This window comes from Parambassis ranga, chromosome 17, assembly GCF_900634625.1.
Source record: "Parambassis ranga chromosome 17, fParRan2.1, whole genome shotgun sequence".
Taxonomy (NCBI): Eukaryota; Metazoa; Chordata; class Actinopteri; family Ambassidae; genus Parambassis; species Parambassis ranga.
The window spans coordinates 865,849-886,922 of NC_041037.1; the positions used below are offsets into that span (position 1 = coordinate 865,849).

General features: G+C 47.7%; 1 protein-coding gene across 4 annotated transcripts in view; it reads left to right on the top strand.

Moving 5' to 3' along the window:
• The window catches only part of pard3ab (par-3 family cell polarity regulator alpha, b), a 183,713-nt gene extending 167,014 nt beyond the window's left edge, over positions 1-16,699 (top strand). For all 4 annotated transcript variants that reach the window (XM_028426670.1, XM_028426671.1, XM_028426673.1 and 1 more), the window contains 3 exons: positions 5,486-5,610; positions 10,149-10,303; positions 14,825-16,699. In XM_028426670.1, coding sequence (XP_028282471.1) covers positions 5,486-5,610; positions 10,149-10,303; positions 14,825-14,914 — 370 coding nt within the window. In that variant the 3' untranslated portion in view covers positions 14,915-16,699. The remainder of the gene's footprint in view (positions 1-5,485; positions 5,611-10,148; positions 10,304-14,824) is intronic.
• The last annotated feature ends 4,375 nt before the right edge of the window (positions 16,700-21,074 follow it).

Genomic DNA, 21,074 nt, shown 5'->3' on the forward strand with positions numbered 1-21,074 from the left:
CATGTTCCACAGAAACCTCCTGCTTTCATTAAACATCTGTTCCCTCACATTTCCTCTGCTTCTTTTCCGTCAGTGTGGGCTCAGCTTAAGCACGTCTGTGCAGAGCAACAGTATTAATTTATAAAAAAGAATTTTACAAGAATGTAACGAGGAGGAAGCAGCAAGCTGAACATTTCTCCACACATGCTACAGATATTTAACTATTTACATTATACAGCCCGTGTAGTTTTTACTATATTGACCTAGAAGGAGCCCAGTACTCACTGAATTTTGTCATGTGACTTTTAACCCATGCACGTCGATCATGGCTTCTAGTTCTCCCAGTTCTGATTTACAATGTAGGTTTTTTTTGTTTGTTTTTTTTACACAATCTTGCTGCACAAACATGTTATTTTTTGCTGAATTTATAATTTCATTTCATTTGAAAACACCAGTGAACACCATGAGCTTCAATCCTGTTCTCTTCTTCCCTGAGTTCTGATCCTTAATGTTTGACAAGCGCTTCTCTATTTCATCATAATCCTCCTTATTATCTGTACAAAGTATCCAGAAAAAGTCATTAACGGAGCCTGGTCTGTCAGGAGTCTCCAGAGGGTGGATCCCTGTAGCGTTGTTGCAGCAGATAACAGGGACGCTCCCATCCAACAGCGCACAGATGGAATGTTAGCCACTAGCAGCGGTTAGCGAGGACATCAGTCTCCCCGCCGAGCTGTCTGTGAGATGTCTTCGATCAATAGCCCTGGATTATCATCTTCAGCATCTCAGTTCATTTCTCAGGGAGCAGAGAGGCTCCAGCTGCTGCTGCTCTCTCTCTGTGTGTTGGAGGATGTCGGGGCCCCGTTCACCCATCTGATACGATCACAGGAACTAACCGCCGCGGCTGCCGCCCACGTGCGGCGGGGACACGTGGCCACGCCGTGTTTTCTGACTGCGTGTATCAGTGCATCAGTAAATGTTTATTGAACAGGATGAGGGGCGCGTCGGTACGGCAGTCACATCAGAGATGGGGATCCCATGACTGCCCATTCTTAATTAAATGTTTAATTAAGACGGAGGCTTTTAATTAAAAGTTGATTATTATGAAATAAGGATTATTGGCAAATGGAGAAGATGGATATCACAGAGTACAATCCCATGAATTATTAAGACTGAGGTGAGATTTTTATTGAATCAGCAGCTGTTAATTTGCTTAAAGACGTTTGAATGAAGAACTGAAGACTCGCAGGGAGTGTGTGCAGCGGTGCGCGGAAGCTCAGAGCGACGCCGAGAAGTACGAACCAACAGCGGCGCTCTTGTATCCTCATGTCACCCCCACTTGTTACCACTCGCTGTGAGGGCCCGCGGCGCAAAACAGACACAAGTTCCACTTGAATCTCTCCACAGCGGAGGCCGCTGCAACTTGGCCACGCTGCACATGCTCAGACGGGCGTCAGCGGGCCGTCTGGGCCGCCTCCAGCTGTTTCTTCTCTGACGCCCTCAGTCGCCCCTAAAGGGAGAGGCGGTTGTAAAGTTTCTGCCCACATGCCGTTGGTAGCGGTAGGTCTGAGGGGTGCTGCTGCAGGCCTGGGAAGAGCGGACCATGTGAATGAGGCCATTCATTTCTAATCTGCGGGATTAGAGCGCTGTCCCGTCAGCTGCCCCTGTCACTTACTGTACGCCGCGGAGGCCTCCTCTCCGTGCTGGCAGGCTTGATTGGGATGTGTGAAGGCAGCGTCGGTGTGGAGGGGGGATTCTGAAGTGACAGCACAGACTCTGATAAATCCTATTAGAGCGGAGTTTCTCTTCTGTGCCAAGTGAAGCACAGACTCAGCCGGCTATCTTTCACAGCTTCGATCTTCCTCACAAAGGTTCCTGTGTTATTTACTGATGGGCTGCAGATACAGCTTTGAAGCTCAGTGCGGAGGCTGCAGACTCCTCTTAACTCTTAGCTGGGAAAAAATGACCAAAGAGGTGGAGCATGAGTAGAGACGGCACCCAGACAACTTAAATATAACACGGAACGTCCCTTTAGTGACACAAACTGTGTGGTACAGGCTGTAAACATGGTCATTTCTGCTGGAAAGATGAACACTGTCACATGAAATCATGGCGATCGGCTCACTTTTGGAGCTGGCCTCAAGTGGCTGTTTGAGGAACTGCAGTGTCATTTGTTGCCTGCACTAAGTATTGATTATATCAGGAGTAGCAGCTCCACTTGACCTTATATTCTGTTTGTGTGACTGCTGCTTTTAAACTGACCGACTGTGCTTCAGTATTTTCTGTGCTTTGAATCAATATTTTGATCATTAGTTGAGCAGGACCTTCGTTATTTTCAACAAGTAGATTCTGAAGCAGGAGTGTAAAGTTTTCCAGCTGCGTCCAAACAATCCATATCTGCTGCTCGTCTCATTTAGTTTCAGGTTAGAAGCTACAGGTTGTGAAAGTTAATTACGACACGACTTTAAAAAAACCTAAACCTTCACAGATCGTGCAGGAATCCAGCTGCAACGGCAGCCGTCGCTGTGTTCAGCCGTGTGGTTCCCCTCTCCTCTCCTCCCTCTCCTCTCCTCTCCTCCTCTCCTCCTCTCCTCCTCTTCCTCATCCTCTCCTCTCCTCTCCTCGCCTCTCCTCTCCTCCTCTCCTCCTCTCTCCGTCCGCCCCTCTCCTCTCCTCTCCTCTCCTCTCCTCTCCTCTCCTCTCTCCTCCCTCCCTCCTCTCCTCTCTCTCCTCCTCTCCTCTCTCTCCTCTCTCTCCTCTCTGTCCAGCTCTCCTCTCTCCTCCTCTCCTCTCTCCTCCTCTCCGCTCTCCTGCCCCTCCAGCGAGCCACAGTCCTCTCATTGAGTCCCAGAGCCTCCACTCTGCAGAGCCACAGTGACCTTTCAGGCTGGTGCAGTAGCGGCAGATATTGAGTGAGGATGAAGCTCATCTCAGACTGAATTCCAGGCTCTGTCTCTGGGCTCTCGGCAGCGTGGTTGTGCTGGCAGCGTTGCTCTTTCTTTGATTGATTTGCAGCGTTTTGTCAGGCGTGGAGAATTGGAGATCTTTGATCCTTTTATTTGAGTTTCTCTCCTCTGTGGGGCACTCAGCGTTTCTACAATATCAGCGGGGTCTATAGGCTGCCTTAATGATGATGTACTGTTGATTACAGTGATCTCAAGAGGGGCGCGGACCAAAAAGCCCACCTTCTTGGCTCCTCCTCATCTGTTTACACACTGTTAGATGTGAGGCTGTGAGTCCGGGCCGCACATGTGCCGCCTGTTAGGTCAGCTGAGCTCTGTGTTACATGTCATGGAGATTAGCAGGATTGTGTATGACAGGTTCCTGCTCTTTAACAAGGCCGTCTGGCTCTGGCGTTTCCCACTGTGTGTGTGTGTTGTGGGTGTGTGTGTGTGTGTGTGTGTGGTGTGTGTCTGGAGTTAAATGGGCGATGCTGTTGTGTGTTTTTATTGATTTCATTTGATCTGTTGTGATGGATGAAATGAATCAGGCGGTTATTTACTGCTGCACAGACAGACAGAACATGGCTACAATTCATTTATATACTTCCATTTTGTATTTATGTTCCTTCCTGGTTTTGTATCAGCATTTTAATCATCATCCTGGCAGAGTTTTTACGCTGACCTTAGGCTTTTGTGAAAACCACACTCGGGGGGGGCTGCAGGTCTGGAAACGGTTGCAGGTTTGACCTTTTTTGCGTCTCGGAGATAAGAGCGGGGAATTTCCTGCACAGAAAGTTGGAAAGTTAAAAAGTCATTCCCCCCCCGCCCTCCTTCTGCTCCATTCAAGACCCTGACACTTCTATTCATCCAGACTCATCCACACTGTTCCAGAAGCAGAATGTGTTAATTACTTTCCTCTGTAGGAGGCCATTTAATTTATCCCATCCTCTCATTTACATTAATGTCCTTTATTTCTCTGTGAAATAACAGAAACAAAGAGACAGAATCTCTCCATTTCCCAGATACTGCCTTATTTCTTCTCCAGACTGAAGCTCAGAATAATTTCAATCTAGAAAAGTGCAGAAAGGAGTCCAGTTAAATATTTTACTATTAGATTATATTTTAATCTTAAAGCAGCAATTTGTAAAACATGGTAGCACCTGAAGTACAGAGCTGCTGCCGTCAGGATGAAGAAGTACCTGAAGCACAGCATACACAGTGAGGAGCTCACCAAATGAAGGCGCGAGCAGAAACACAGCGCAGTCCAGAAAGCAGGATCTCCGGGTTTCGAGTCTTGGAGGACTCCCCTTGGTTGCCACTATTAGGGCCCCCGCCCACACGGAGACAAAGTCCGAGAAGAAGACACGGGACACACAACAGACAGAACAACATGGATCTGAAACCTTCTTATTTATCGTCCACCTGCTGCCGCTGTTTAGCAGAGGAGCAGAAGAGTTGGCTGTTAACAGCTAAAACAAGCTTCATTGAGTGAGCGCGTGCATGTGGAGGGGGAGGGTGGAGCTTGTCGTCATCGTTTCAGAAAGGTAGTGTTTGGGGCGTCCACACGGACACGGTGTTTTCAAACGTATCCACCCTGGAACCACCTCTGAAACGCTCCGTGTGGACGAAACGCCTAAACGATACAAAACTTCAGTGATATGTCCGTTTCCGTCTCCGTGTGGACGGGGCCTTAGGCGAGCCAAGAAGTGGAGCAAAGTGGACGAGCTCCTCCTGGTTCTGTGTCTCTTTCAGAGTCACTGACTTTTGTTTTTGTAGAGTAGACCAGCCCTCCTCACCAGGGAAACGCACCGTGAGGCTGATGTTGTGTTGATATTCTGGTGTTGGGCCGCGCGGCGCCTCCCTCACCACCAGCATCTCTACCGGCCAGGATGAGTCTGGATTTGACTGCTTTCAAATTTCTCATGCCAAATTAAACGTTCTAATCTTGACAGCGCTGATAAATAATTCATTGTGAGAGTAAATGATGTGACCTGCTCAAAAGGGCTGCGGTCTCAGAGACGGTGAAATATTTAACACTTTAGACTCCATAACATGGTGAAGCAGTTGTCGAGCGTGTTGCCGCTGTGAGTGACCCGGCGAGAGTGTGTTTGCTCACTGTACCATGAGGAAGTCCCTCTGAAGGCAGCATTGTTTGATGAAGGCAGCGGCAGACAATAGCAGCGCGCCGGCGGAGTGATGCGAGGCCGCAGGCTGTGAACGTGGGGGGGTTGTTGTTGGTGGTACTGCTCACCGTTCAACCATAGTCTTTGTTCATTGTTATGAATAATACATCAGAGCACATAGTTTGCTTCATATTGCTGCTGGCGCTGCTGTTAGCTCGCGCTCGGCGCTGCCTCCACTTATCACAGTTTATCTGGGTTGTGTGTATCTGCGCTGCTGCGCCCGTGTCAACGGTTCATTTTATCAATTCATGCACAAAAGCACGCTGGACTTTAAAGAACTCCGTCCTGCAGGCCGTTTCCGCCTGATGGAACCAGTCACTTGTTCACAATGACTTCTCACACTCATTCATCTCGTCTCTCCTCTCCTCTCTCTTTTCTCCATAGTAACCGGCTAACCCCTAGCAACCACGACCAGGATACAGCGGCTGAGACAGTAGTTCCAGCATGGCCCAGAACGTCCCGGACGACCAGACGATCGCAGGAGGACCTACAGCTTCGAGCAGGCCTGGGTGAGTGTCTGAAATCCCAAAGAGGGCCTCCCCAGACTGTCAGACTGTTAGCCCCGAGGAGCGCTGCGTGTTAGCACCTGTGGCTAACCCATCACTAACACACCGCTATCACCAGCCATGACCAAGTGACTGATGATCCTCTCCCCCGTCGGCCTTCCTGGCTACTTTGTGCTAACAACCCCCTTCACCATCTGCATGCAGGAGTCCTGACATCACTAACCCCACCCACCTGTCACCACCTTCTGTACTCAACCATCGTCTCCGTTTCTGTCTGTCCATGTGGACATCATGGACTACATGTCTTCATGTCTGTTTTAAACTGTGCCTTTTTACAGTGTAAAACTGGATTCTGTGCATTTCAACTGACGTGTTTTTACTTTAATGGTGAGGGAGGCAGATAATTAGTGCATTCTGAAGCAGAGAGGGCTAATTATTAATAAGTGAACAAAGTCTGAGGTGATGAAATCGCTTGTCACATTTTTAGTATTTATTTTAGTCCTCCTGCACCTCAAGTGTACTTTATGAGGAGAACAGTCAGCTGTAGCACATGTTAAATCTCTTGCTCCTTTTTAAATTCATGTGTATCATGTTATTGTTGTGCACACTAAAGAAGTGAATTTCTGGTTGTGGGACGACACACAAAATGTTTATTGTGCACAGATTCTGCCACAAAATGAAGTCCGTCTCCAAAGCTGCAGTTCCAAGAGTGGCCACATGAGGCACTTGCCATACAACTAAGTTTAAAAAAAAAAGTCCATGTTTACAACCAGCTTATTTGGACTTTATAAATATTTTTCTTGGATTAATTAAGGGGCGTGGCCACTTGGATTAAATGTCCGCCCACCTCAGCTCCACCCATGCCCCGCCTCCTTCGTGGTCTGATCTCCAACGGATGATTTATTTACAGTCAAAGAGCATGACATCATATTTTCACCATTATGTGGTTGTGAGTCGTCCCAGCCTGGATGTGATGTGAGCCGCCCTGCTTCGGCCTCTTGAGGCGCACAGTGTGTTTTTGTATTATCCTGTATGAACTCTTTTTACTCTCCAGCTTCTCACTGTGAATTTTCATTCTTTTGTGTGCTATGGGTAAAATTTTGATTTTTAAAGTGGAATGAAATGATAAAGTGAGAGCTCATGAACCCACGCCTCCTGTGCTCGTCCCTTTTCTTTTTTTTTGTTGTTGTAGCTTAAATGAAAATGTTTATTTTGCGCTCTGGGCGTGCATTCCAGCCGGCATTGTGCAGGGAGACAGTGTGGGAAAGAAGAGCGCGGTCACCTCCTGCTTTGTCTCCGAACACTGAGCGTGCTCTCAATTAAAGAGCCGACAGCGCTGCAGCGGCGCATTATGTTGTTTACATCAGTTGCAATCCCGTCCGATTCTTTTCCCATGAAAACCTTTGAAAGCTGAAGATTCCACCAGCTCCAGGTCCCCTTTCCTCCGTCAGGTGGCAGCGTCACTGGCTCTCTGTATAATTGCATGTTATTAGACTCATGCTCTGCCATATGGAAACAGCCAATGTGTCTTTGAAATTCAATTACCTCCCCCGTGCATAATATACATGCTGTTGCTTCATCTGAGCGATGTGCTGCAAAACCTCAAGGAGCCAGCGTCCTTTTTCCTAATTCACCTACAGCTGCCCCTCTGCAGTCGGAGCCAGAGCAGAGCTGCGTGGTTAAAGTACCAGACACAAAAATAGATTTAAAGTCACAGTGCAGGACGATGGTTGCATGTAAAGGAACATTTCTCCCTGAGATCCGAGCTGGGTTAGCTTAGCTCTTACCCCACAGTCGCTGATCCTGTATGACACATTATAATGTGACACATCAGAGGTGGGTTTTTCATGTAATTCCCCTTACTGCCAGAAGGGGGAGACTGTTAAATTGCGCTGTAGCTTTACATTCACAATATCTTATATATATTTATTGATCAAAAACTGTTTGTTCTACATATCATAATTTGTCAAAAATAATACGTTTACACTAATAAACTTACAATACAAATACAAATATTCTGCACAATTCAACCTGCAGGCCAAAATACCCACTCCACAACCACACCCCTACTCCCTGTATAGGGAGTTTTAGATGGGTGAACGTGGATATTGGGGAAACAATGTGAATGTACTTTAGCTTAAAATGAATAATCATAGAAAATCATCGAATGTTTTTTTCTTTCTTTTAAAAGATTTGTTTAACATCTGTACTTGTAGCCGTGGTTGTGGCTGTTTCCATGGGAGGAGCAGGTCTTTTAGTACAATAAGCCACAGTGTGTGACAGACGCATTAAATCTTCTTCTGATCAAAATCCCCAGAGATACGTTTGAGTTTGTGAGTGTTTGGGCTTAATTGATAAAAGACCCGGCCCTGTGAGCTTCCCTCTCGCCGAGCCTCGTTAGTTGCCACGCCACACCGATTAGACAGATATCTCTGATGCAGCCATATGGAAGCATTAACGTGATGTGGGTCCCTCGGAGCGTCTGGCTGGCTCGGACTCTGGCCTCAGGCTCCTCATATCACACCTCCGCTGAGATACAGTCACTGTTTCTTTTGGTTGGCCCAATTATCTGGGCTGTTTTCTTAGTCCGTCCACTCTTAGCCACATGCTGAGTCGATATGATGAGGATGGAGCCCCGTTCTTCTTTTTTCATCGTAGTTTGGGAGCAGCGGAGGATTGTGGGTAACACGGTCTAATTCCATCAAGGATGACTGATGCCCGCTCTCCCGCAGCGCCGCGCCAGGGCTTTATTGCACTCATTTATAGCACTGTGGATAGAGGAGTTCATTCAAGTGATTGTTGGGGTTTAGAAGGGACATAATATTGCCTCTTGTATTTACTGTACATTTGAATGCTGCTATTATCTGCCTTCCTTCAGGGCGTTTTCCCCCTCTACGCTCACTGTGTTCAGGCAGATGAGGCAACGTTCCACAAAATATCACAAAACCTTGTGACTGTACTTCAGCGCAGGTTTCAGCTCAGAGACGGAGGGCGGGGTGCGTTCACTGCTGCTGATCCTCCCACAGACGGTTACCCCGTCTTCACCTTGTTAAACAGGAGCGTCGCATTAGCGCTCTCTTAATTGTTTTATTGTCTTCCCGCCGACTGATGTCCGCAGCGACGCTCCCACACATCACAACACAGCCATAAAAGTAATTAGATCGCTTTGTGTTGCAACTAATCTGCACATAATGATTGCTCCCACGCCACTATATGAACATCAACAAGCGGAGGAGAGTGTAGTCCTGTGGTACAAGTGGACCTTAGAAGTGGAGCTCTGTTGCTAAGAGACGTGGGCGCCGCCGTCTGTCTGTCTTTATGAAGGGAGTTTAATGAAGTCTCTTTAAAGGAGCCATTTTATCTAAATTCTTTGTCTTCTCGATTGATCTATTGATCAGTTCTCTGTCATTTTTAGCCCCTTGTGATGTCATAATGGGCAAATTGGGTTTTCCTGATGTGCATGGTTATGCACAACCAGCAGCTACCCACTCCAGGGAAAAGGGGGCGTGACCAGAAGACGATTGGTTTAAAGCTAAATGCTAACTAGACCATCTTGGAAACCAGGGCTATGTGTGACATCACCATGCTTTTGTTTAATTGATAATAAGAATGCCTGATGGATTTTTTGGCCCCTTAATGATGTCACAAGGGGGGTCTGTTCCAGATTATAATGTATCCATGTATTCAGGCTCGTTAACTGTGCACCTGATCACATTGTCGAGTGTTGTCTTTTCATTAACACCCACTAACATGCATCATCTCATCACTGTACGCCTTCTCTGAGTCTCCAGCATGGTCCCTCCCCCTTCCTCCTCTTCCTCCTCCTCTGTCTGTGTCCTCAACTTCGCTTTGACCTGAGAGGTAGACGTTCGGGTGTGTCTGCCCGGCTGACTGCTGGTAAGTGTCTGTGGTCTGGCTTTGGAGGGGGGAGGTTTTTGTGAGTATCCTGTGTCGGCGCCAGCGACTGTTTGGAAACTCTGACTCCATTTGTGGTGATTTTCATGCGTTGACTTGAACAGGAGTAAAATGTTTTGTGAGTTTTTCGAAATTGTTTGTGGAGTTTCAGCATGAAATTCACCACAAGTAGGCAGCTAAAGAGCAGCAGGTGTAAATAAAAAAATAAATTAAGGGTGTCAGATATTATAGAGACAGATTATGTTTTAGACGAAAATGTTTAATAGCTAATTTCTACTAATTAAACTTGACTAGATTCATACAACACACACGTCCCTAATGTGACTTCACATGTTGTAGTTTAATTTCCTCTAAAGTCCCTGTTCAGGACGTCTAACCTGCTTTTGCTCCACGTGCCATTTAACAGCATGAATGTTTAATCGAACACGGAAAAGTCATCAGTATTTATTTAACAGCGTAAAACTCCACACACGACACAGCACTGTGCTTATGAGTGACCTCATCATGAGAAGCTTCCTGATCTTCCAGCCTGTCAGGGTCCATATATGGATCTTGTGTGATCCGTATATTGCATCATTATTAAATGCTCTGAAAGTCTTCTGACCGCCTTCTTACTCGTTTTTCAGTCAAACACCACCAGCGGCAGCAGCAGCAACGGTCCGGGCGGGTACAGCCAGCCGGGCCGTCACTCGGTGTCGGTGGAGGTGCAGATGCAAAGGCAGAGGCAGGAGGAGAGAGACTTGTTCGCCCAGGCGCAGCGTCAGTACAGCTCGCTGCCGAGGTAAGAGTGACGGGCGGCCATGTTTGTTTCTGTCTAACCATCAACCTGTGCCAGGAGACTTCTGTGTGTCTGTCTAATATGACATGTGTGCAGGAGGCCGAGCTCTGTACTTCAATGTAGAGTGTGTGTGTGTGTGTGTGTTTTTGTGTGTGTGTGTGTGTTGTGTGTGTGTGTGTGTGTACACTCACGCCTGTCTGATTATGTCAGATTCATTGTAATGGCCCTGTGACAGTAATGATGGCAGATTACATATCTGAGAAAGAAAAGGGGGTCATAGCTGGTCAGTGTGAGCACAGACACACTCACACACACACACTCACACACACACTCACACACACACTCACAGGGAGCGTCAGGGCGGGCGGATCGTGTTACCCTCTCACACACATCTGACATGATTGCTTTCCCTTCTCTTAATGTAATTCCCTTTGATCTGCATGATACGCGGCCTCTTGTTCCAGGAAGTGCTCGGGTGTGGGTGTCTGCTTTTTTGGGTATTACTTCAATATTTGGCGTCCATTTCGGTTTAATGGTGGTAAAATGTTGCCCTCGGGGTGAACATTTAGGACGTTTATTTACAAATGTTTGGCCAGATTACCTCTGCCAGCAGGCGGCTGGTCGATTTCTGACAGAAACATGTGGTAGTTCTGTGGACGGTGGATAAAAAAAAAGATCATTTCTGTATTCAGAGTTCATTACTTGTATATATACTTATATAATTTCACTAAAGAACCAATATTTAGCATTTATAAGTAAAATACAAATGAAAAAATATCTTGATTAAATGTTGACTGGTGCTCACTGACAGAGATCTAATTGTTGAAATATACTTTATTAAAGACTGACTCAGGAGGTCAGCGGTGGGATTATCAGCTGGGTGGAGTCAAGCCTTGTGTGTTTAATCCAAAGAACAGGAAGGAAATGTCTTTGCACTGAGGACAGCTCAGAATAAACAAGAATAAATAAAGGACGAGAGAAGGAAGTCATGACGTGGTTCTTTAGCCCATACAAAAGACAAAGTGAGCCGTCTGGACTTGTGGAGTTTTCTTGGAGACGTTTGTCTGCTCCTCCATCAGCTTCATCAGTTCTACCTGTTGGTGGGGAAACATGGTTCATACGTGGTGGAGGAGCTCAGTGGGGGGGGTCTCAACAGTAGCTCTAATGTGTTGGTCTGTGGGCTGGGCTGTGTCTGAGACTTACAGGGGGCTGTGGGGGGGGCAGGTGGCCAGCCTGTCCCTGCTGTGAACATGTGACTTGGTCCCATGACGACTACACCACCACCAGGTTTACCTCTCTAAGGCCCCCCCGCACTGCTTGTAGTCCCAGGTTGTTCCATTTCATGGTGTGTTTTGTGTCATAGAATAAATCATGAACATCTCGAGAACATTTCAGGCATCTAGCCAAAAACGTTGTTGTAACAGGAAGTGCCAAAAATGGTCACACAAACAATGGTGAGGTGGATTTTAAGCACTATTCTCACATATTTCTGTGAAAAATGTAAATCAGAACCAAACTAGAGTATTTAGAGAGAATTTAAAGATGTGCATACATCTTAGGCCCGCTCACACTGGGGAGATCAATCTGGCTAGAGTGGGATTCGGGCCGTATGGATATATCCTGATGTTTTTTGTGTGAACACTGCGAATCCTGCTATATCCAGCTTCATTTCAATCCACCTCATGGAGGTGGAGCTAGCCGGATTAGCTCAAATGTGGCTCAGGTCTGAACGCAAATGCAGATAGCGAATCCGGCTAGTGACGTGATACTTCCGGTTCCAGATTTGAAAATAGGTCTGAACGTATCCAGCTTAAAGGATATCCAGATACAATCCTAACCGATCGGACTCTGTATATTACCAGGCGCCACCTAGTGGTTTGGAGGACCGCAAACAAGTCGGATGAAGCCGGATTGAGTGCGGACACGCTTGTGTGATAGCCAGATTTGAAAATAGGTCTGAACGTATCCAGTTTAAAGGCTGTCTGGGCTCAATCCTACTCTGGCTGGACTGACTTTCTCCAGTGTGAACGGGGCCTAAAGTGATGACCTGGGACTCAATAATAAACAAAGGAAACACAGTGATGCAGCGCTGTGGGTCTTTGTTCAGGTCCTCAGTTTAAAAAAAAAACATTATTCATACCAAAGTGTCTCTCTCTCTCTGTCTCTCTCTCTCTCCCTCTCTCTCTCTCTCTCTCTCTCCCTCTCCCTCTCTCTCTCTCTCCCAGGCCGTGTCCTGGAGCACATCTTCTCACCCTTACCATACATATACAACATTAAATACATTATCTTCTGTTGCTCCGCCGTCCTACTCTAATCCACTGTTATCGACATAAATCCCTTCCTTGATAATTATTGCAGGCAGCTTTGCTGAAAGATTAATGAAGTACCGTCTCGCTCCAGCGGTCAGAGGCAACATCCTGTGGCCACATCCCCTTCGCTTTCCCGCTAATTCCATTAATAAGCTGCTGTGTTTGGATAGAGGCGGCTGTAGAGTCTCCAGAACGCGGCCGGCTGTTTGACTTTGAGCATACCATCGTGTAGAGTAAACGGCCATCTTGATGAGATCTGTGACTCGGCAGAATAATAATAAAAAAAAAAACTATTTTCATTTGAGGTAAAGGTCATTTCCCTCCAGAGTGCGACCCGTTCCTCAAGCTGAGGAGCACGCCATTGATCCCAGAGTCAGGATAATGGCGGTGGAGCATCAGGTCTCGGGGCCCCTTCACTGTCACTTTTTACCCCTTTCTTTCTTATCATCCGTCATGCTTCACATGCGTCTGTGTTTACCACACATGTACAGCATCACACAAAAGGCAGCGACTGGTTTCTCAGCAGGGAGAGAGAGAGAGAGAGAGAGAGAGAGACCAGCTTCAGCCTCCCTGTCAACATATGAAATGACATCAGATCCCGGGGACGCCTGTCTCTGAAAATTGGAATCAGTCAAGCGTGTGTGAGAATAAACCTGGCCTAAGTTCCCCTATCTCACCCATCGAGGAGCATATCCATTCCCGATTGCATTCAATCTCTGCTGAATAAAAACAAAGGCCTCTTCTCCTCCCATTAAGGTTTATTTTACCCCCCCCTCCATCCTACTCAGATCCAAACACAGGAATAATATCATTTCTTCACAGCTGGCTGATAAACCTGCTAATTATGCATGGCTCTCAGTCAGAAGCCCATTGATGTTTTTCTGCATCTTCTCCTTCTTCTCTGTCTCTGCTCTGGTTTCGCTTCACCCTCGAGATAAACGGGTGGAGCTGCCAGGCTCAGGACACTCATGCATATCGTATGGGCTCACACACACACACACACACACAGAGGCTAGCCAAGCAGAAATGAGAGGTGATGTCACACATCTGGATTTTCTCCCTTTCTGGTAAAGGGCAGGGCCGCCGCCGCCTCCTCAGAATCATGACAGCCAGCCGTGCCTTTAAGACACTTATGTCAGGTGTCACATATCAGCCTGGCCGAAGCCGAGGAGGAGGAGGAGGAGATGGTCGCCTCATTTTTCTAACTGAAAAAGGTCTGCTATTACTGTCTGTCAGATCCAATGGTTGTTTCAGTCTGTCTCCAAATGGAGCTAATGGGCTGGAAGGCGGCTCTGACATGGTTAGGTATCCCTGTGTGCTGTTGCTGCGGGTTGCTAGTTGCCCAGAGGCAGTTTGTGGAGCTGTAATGGTGCCTCATTTTCATTGAATGTGATGTCTCGGCTACTGTGCTACTGACAGTGTCACATTTATTCCAGCGAAAAGAGAGAATCCCAACAGCAGTCAGCCTCTGGACACCAGGTTAGAACATGGTCCTCATGGGATGGTGACTTTTATATCAGTAATGTTCATGCATGTAGCAAAGATGTACCAGTATTTAAAACAGGATCTGTGAAGGCTGAACAAAGGTGAGCCTGTGCTGGCAGGTCAACACATCTCTCTTTCTGATGTTTGAGTGTTAGAGTTTGCTTCTAAAAATGGAAACGAACTGCACAATTGAGTCCAGATTTCATTCTCATTAGGGGTCCTTTGCTTTGCATTGTACAAGGAAGGAAGAACCGTTCAGCTGTCCCTGATTGGCTGTCAGGCTCCTGCACAGTCAGATCATTGTGTTCAGTATCCAACAGCTGTGACGTTTCAGAACATGGTCTTAGCACGTCTGTGTGGTGGATTGTTGGTAGAGGACCCTGCGGGCCGCCAGGTGGAGGACCCAAGTTACGAGTCCTTTCTGTGCTTCTTACAGATACATAATACAGATCAGGAACCTCTGTGTGTCGCCTGACACCAGAACATTGGTAGCAGGTCCTGTGGCTGTGAAGAACTTTTTTCCAGCACCACAGGTTCCTTTTGTTGGATGTGATGGGTTCGCTGTGGTTGGGGGGTTGTCGTTGCCATGCCAGGTGTCAGCTGTAGTGTTCAGAGGAACACTGAGACCCAAGGTTTCATCTAAAAACTACCTGAAGCTGCTTGGTGTGTAATAATGTGTGACATGAAGGATTTGTGAAAACTAACAAGTGTATTTTTTTTTCTCCACCAGGCAACCCAGGAAGAACCCCAGCTCCATCTCCCAGGACTCGTGGGACAAGGCGTACCCACCTGGAGAAGTCTTCCAGACAGCCAAGGATAACCCTAGGTACTCCAGCTACCAGGGCTCCAGAAACGGCTACCCGGGTGGTGGTGGGGTCAACGCCAGAGTCCTCTTGGAGGCCCAGGAGCTCCTGAGGCAGGAGCAGAGACGACCAGAGAGCAGGAAGCCAAAGGGAAGCTGATCAGGAGAGCGCTACGAGGGGTACACAGCACACCTGAAGGACACAGCCTCCCCCGATGGGTCCATACCGCCCACGACGTGCCACCGTCGCCCTTCGCAGTTAGCGAGGCTGAACAGACTGGGGGGTAGGAAAGAAAAGGGAAGGCTGTTTTATTCATTGAGGGGAGCCGTGGGACAGATGGACAGAGAGCTAACAGAGGTCTTTAGCTTAGCGGCGCATTGTTAGAGGTAAACCCGTTTGTGAAGTGTTCTCAGTATGTGGGCGTATGTGTTCGAACCCCCCACTGTGCCGATGACCTACACCAGTTGTCATCCGCACTCACCCTCCCACAGACATGAGACGCTCAGTGCCTTCTCTGCATTCACGGACACGATGCTCGTCCAGGATTCTGATTCATCGAGCCCCTCTGGCACCGTCATGTCTCTGACAATCAAACGGGCAGACAGGCGAGTGAGTGGGCACGTTTCTGAGCCCACGGAGGGGGGGTTCTGTGTGGGCATGTGACAAGGTACATGTTTCACTGATCAGTATGTGACTCCTTCCACGCCTGTCACAAATCACCCCTATCGATGCTGCCGGCGTTCTGTTGTGTTTTCCTACTTTTCGTCCGTCTAACCACAGCGATAGAACTTTCACACTGCTCCCCAGGGAGCAGGGAAAACACGGCAAAGTGTGTGAAGGAAAGCAGGGCACAGTGTGTGTGTTATTAATAAAAAAGCCCCCTTCATGAATGATTCATATTGTGTGTTATCTCCATGGAGGAGACTCAGGCAGAGAGGGTAGACAGCTCTGATCCTCTGCCTTGCCCTCTCTGCTCGGCTCTGGGCTCCACTCTCTGGCCCGCCTGCCTGGCTGTCTGGAGCTCTCACCCTCTCCTCCTCTCTCTGTTCATTACTCTCCTTTCTTGCTACCTCGACACCCCCAACCTTTATCCTGCTGTCCCTCGCTCATCTCCCACCTCCTCTCATCCCTCCTCTTCTCCTTTCTTACTCGTGCTCACTGCTAACCCACCATCACCACCCTCCTCCCCTCGTCCTCCTCCTCCTCCTCCGTCCTCATCTCTCGAGTCAGGCTCTGCACTGAATTTTTCATCACAAGCCCCTGCTGCCTGCCAGAGCCAAAGAACGCTGCCACCAGAGGCAACCGACAGAGGGCCCGGCTTCTGACATGAAGAGTGGAATAAAAGCTAAATAAATAAATAAAGGAGACAGAATAAGATGGGGGACAGAGACAATGAGCCTCTCCATGTGAGAGTAGCTGCAGCTTTTTGCCTGTTTTTTGACAAAAGACAGAATTGTCCTCAGGTTTAATTGCGTTTCAATTGCTATAATTGCTTTTTTTTACCTTTTAAGCATTTAGCCGGCACTCTCTCCCATAGTGATTTTAAAAAGAGGGGGCGGTGGAGGGGGGGGGGGGCAATCTTGCATTTAAAAAATCAGCATGCAGTCAATGGATGAACAAAAATACCCCCCTGCTTACCTCTGGGTCCTAATTAAAGCGTTTGAATGTTATTTCCCAGGTTTGGAGGCATCGGGTTACGCTGCCACAGCAGAGGTGGATGGAATTTAAAGTGTGGTCCTCACAGCGTCATGAATGAAAGGTTCTCTGAAGAGCTTCAATCCAAATAAACAGTTTGGATCGAACAAGCCGAAGCGTTTCATTCTGCTTACTCCAGTCACCACTGATCTGATGTGGCCACTTTATGCTAACAGGCTTTATATTTGTTATCCAGCTTATTATAAACACACTGAAACCATAATGCACGTTCACACCAGGAAACAGCAACAGAAGCTAGACCTGCACGATGATCACTGCTCACTTTCTGTTAGCTTCGTTGCATTCACATATTAACGTCCGTTTTAAATGTTGAGGTCCTATATAACATCAGTAAACAAGCTAATGTGTAGCTAGCTGTATTTTCATAAATGTCTTTTGTTTGCTTTCATTTTTATTGGCATGCTAGCAACATTAGCTCCATGAGTTGGGCTAAATAAACTATCCACTGATTATAGCTGAAGTCATGAACGTCATGAACATCAGAGTAAGGTCGATTAGCTTCTTAGAAAATGTGCATTTACAACCTTTATATTTACTTTACTGTACGATCTGTCATGGAAAGTGGGCTGGGGTCTCTCAGGCCAATCGGTGCAGAGCGGCCTTTAGAGGGAGGAGACATGTAAATATAAGGAAACAAAAAGCACTTTGTGAAAAAGCTTGTTTTAATATAATGTGAAACGCTGTGAGGACCATGACTTGAATTGCATTGAGGTCTGAGGCATTAGGGTGGATTTTCTGTAGGGTTTGGTGTGAGAGCATTTACATTTTCATTCCAATCAGCTCCGCACCTCTGATTGGCTGCTTGTTCCACCCAGAGAGGAAAAACTAATCAGTGGAAGCAGCTGCTGCAGATGCAGGTTGATGAAGGAGACTCTGGGTGTTGATGACACACGTTTAAAAAATCACCAGCCCCCGCTGGAATTGCTGCAAGTAGGTGGCAACCGATCCCTCCCTCTCTCCCTCTCTCTCTCTCCTCTCTCTCTCCATCTGCCTCATCTCTACTCCTCCCCCTCTCGTCTCTCTCTCATCTCTCCATCCCTCTCTCTCATCTCTCTCTCTCTCCCTCCCTCTCTCTCTCCCTCTCCCTCTCTCTCCCTCCCTCTCTCTCTCCTCCTCCCTCCCTCTCTCTCTCTCTCTCCCTCCTCTCCTCCTCCTCCCTCTCCTTCTCTCCTTCCCCTTCCTCGTCTCCCTCCTCTCTCCTCTCTCTCCCTCCCCTCCCTCTCTCCTCCCTCTCCCTCTCCTTCGCTCTCTCTCCTCCCTCCTCTCTCTCTCCCTCTCTCTCTCTCTCTCCCTCTCTCTCTGTCTCTCTCTCTCCCCTCTCTCCTCCCTCTCTCTCTCTCCCTCCTCCCTCTCTCTCTCTCTCCTCCTCCCTCCCTCTCCCTCCTCCCTCTCCTCTCTCTCTCCTCTCTCTCCTCCCTCCCTCCTCCCTCCTCTCTCCCTCTCCCTCCCCCTCTCTCTCCCTCCTCTCCCCCTCTCTCTGTCTCCTCCTCTCCCTCCTCTCCTCCTCCTCCCTCCTCTCTCTCTCTCTCCTCTCTCTCTCCTCTCCTCTCTCTCCCTTCCTCTCTCTCTCTCTCTCCTCCCCTCTCTCTCTCTCCCTCTTCTCTTCTCTCCCTCCTCTCTCTCTCTCTCTCCTCCTCTCTCTCTCTCTCTCTCTCTTGTCTCCTCTCTCTCTCTCTTCTCCCTCTCTCTCTGTCTCCCTCCCTCCTCTCCTTACTCCTCTCTTCCCTCCTCCCCCCTCTCTCTCCCCTCCCTCTCTCTCCCCCCTCTCTCTCTCCCTCCTCTCTCTCCCTCTCTCTCTGTCTCTCTCCCTCTCTCTCCCTCTCCCTCTCTCTCTCTCTCCCTCCCTCTCTCTCTGTCTCTCTCCCTCTCCCTCTCCCTCTCCTCTCTCTCTCCCTCCCTCTCTCTCTGTCTCTCTCCCTCCCTCCCTCCCTCTCTCTCTCCCTCCCTCTCTCTCTGTCTCCCCCCCCCCCCCCTCTCTGAAACCTGACGTTCTCCGGCAGCAGTAATGTTTGTGACGTCTGACCACGAACAGATGAGTCAGAGCCGAGGTCGAACTTTTAAACACAAAAGGGAAATACTGTGGAAAACAAACAGGCTCTGCATAATTGCCCTTCACTCCCACACACACACTCTCTCTCCATATGCAGAGTGAAGCTGCATGACATACATTATCTCCTGTCGGGTAATGAAGACCCTTGCTGGGAGAGATGCAGGCTGAGCAGGGGTAACAAATGACGAGCGAAGAAGTGAGAAAAGGCGTCATCCAGGTGTGAGAAGCTGTTTTACCACGAGGAAAGTTCATGATATTTATCAGCGACGAGCTGAACACACACACTTTTTACCAAATCTGACTTTCAGCTGTGAACATTTCGAAGGATGTGTCCGACCCACAAGTGCCTGAAATGATTTCATGTTTTACACACAGAGGGACACCATGTGATTGTTGTTGTTGTTGTTGTCAGCACGTTAACTACAGTGTTATTATTTTCATTTTTGGGGTACTCCTTTGTTTTTTTAAGTGTTTATTTTATTCACCAGAGCCAACACCGACGTTTCTTTGTATCCCCGCTGACATGGCCTTCAACCGTGCTGCACCATGATGTGTTTTTAACGTATATAAAAACAAACAAACAAACAAACAATGGAAGTTAATGGACGCTGATGTGCAATTGTTTTTGTTTTGTTGTTTTTTTTTTCCAGAAAACTTTTACATGATATAATAAGAAATGTATTCAGCCACTTTTCCTGTACATATCAAACTGAGAATAAAGCGGAAGGCTGCTCCATCCTGTTTACAAAGCTCGCTGCCTCCGCCTGTCCTCTCTCCGCTCGGCAGGCCCGGCTTTGATCCACGATCAGACGAGGCTTCAATTAAAGGCGAGGGATGCTGCTGTCAGGCGTCGAAGCTGTCAGGTCCGCTCCGTGATGTCTTCTTCAGAGACAAACAGCGAGTTTGATGGATACAAAGGAGACAAAGCGATGAGTTCATGTGTGTAAATCTGGCTCATGTGTAGCATCAACATGCTGCGTAACCGACCTCAGGTCCCTGTTTCCTGTTATTGAGTCCGGCCTCGTGCCCGTCGTCCCTCACAGGGGACCTGTTGAGCAGCTCCTCCTGCTTGTGTTTTCGTTCTGAGGGTCAAAGGTGACATCCTAACCAAATACAATTATTACTTAGGACAGCAGTCTGCAGGAATTAAGGCAGAGAGGAGGTGGAAGTGGAGCAATCCCACCACCTCCTGCTGATCATCACCGTGGCAGCCCGGTCTTTGGATTATTGAGGAGCACACATCCAGAGAATTTAAGCAGAAAAGTCCCACAAACATGTGCTAAAACAATTCTGCCAACTGTTTGTGTCAAATGACTTTTTGAATATAGAAAAAAACGCTGTTATTGGTTGGCTATGGGTGACATCACACTTCTCGGTTTCTGCCCCCATATGAGACTCCAGCTGCCGTCAAGGGAGGAGATCATGTCACCATCAGCTCTCATCTGAACTGACCAATCAGCATCCACTAGCAGAATGCTAGCAATAGTAGCTTTTTTGTCCAGAAGCAGGTGTAAATATTGATTTTAGCTGTTCCTACAGGCTGCATCCAGACTGCCAGGCTGAAGCCACTCCAGCTGTGGTTCTAAATCAGATATGTTCCTACCAGTAGTTACCTCGACTAACTTCTGTTCCCGTTCTTCTCGCCGGTCCACGCAATGCATGATGGTACATATTGCTAATTGTGTTGACCATCAGATGGACACTACCTTTCATGATGCATTGTGGGATATACTGAGGGCCCTGTATAGGGTCTAGAACTTCTCATTAGTGTGAAATCTGTGATGATGATCCATGAAACTTTGTTTCTGACTCAGTGTGTGTGTAAAAGTAACAGCAGGTATTTCTGGAAGACCTCCCTACAGTCGCTGTGCTGAAACCTCCTCTTCCTCCCCTGAAGGGTGATCCTCATCGTGATCCTCATGGTGGAACCTTCGTCTGCTTCAGTTCTCTGCCAAACGCTGCACAATGAGCTCCAAGAACACGCGTGACTGTTGGAGATGGCGGCTCTCCACTGCAGGAATTAACCTGCATTAAATCATATCTGTGTTAGCGGTAAACATCAGGTTAATTCACCTCGACGTGAAGGCTTTCATCACGGCATCGCAGCCATGACTCTTAGCCAGGTTCTTAAAAGTGGAACATTATAAATAGTCTGGATGAGTGCTGGCATGACTGTGTGCTTAAAGATCCAGCTAAAAATAAGCATCTTTAAAGGAACAGTCTGTCAAGGTTGCCATGGTTTCTGCCTAATATCCCTGAAGTGACTATAGAATGGTGTGCTGCACGTTATGTCAATATAGAGTCAATATATCGATGTAAAAGCAGAGTGGATGCTCCGCTCCACCAGGGATGGAAACGAAGTAGAAACATGGAGTTCATGTAAACACACCAGTCACCTGGTGACTTTAGGC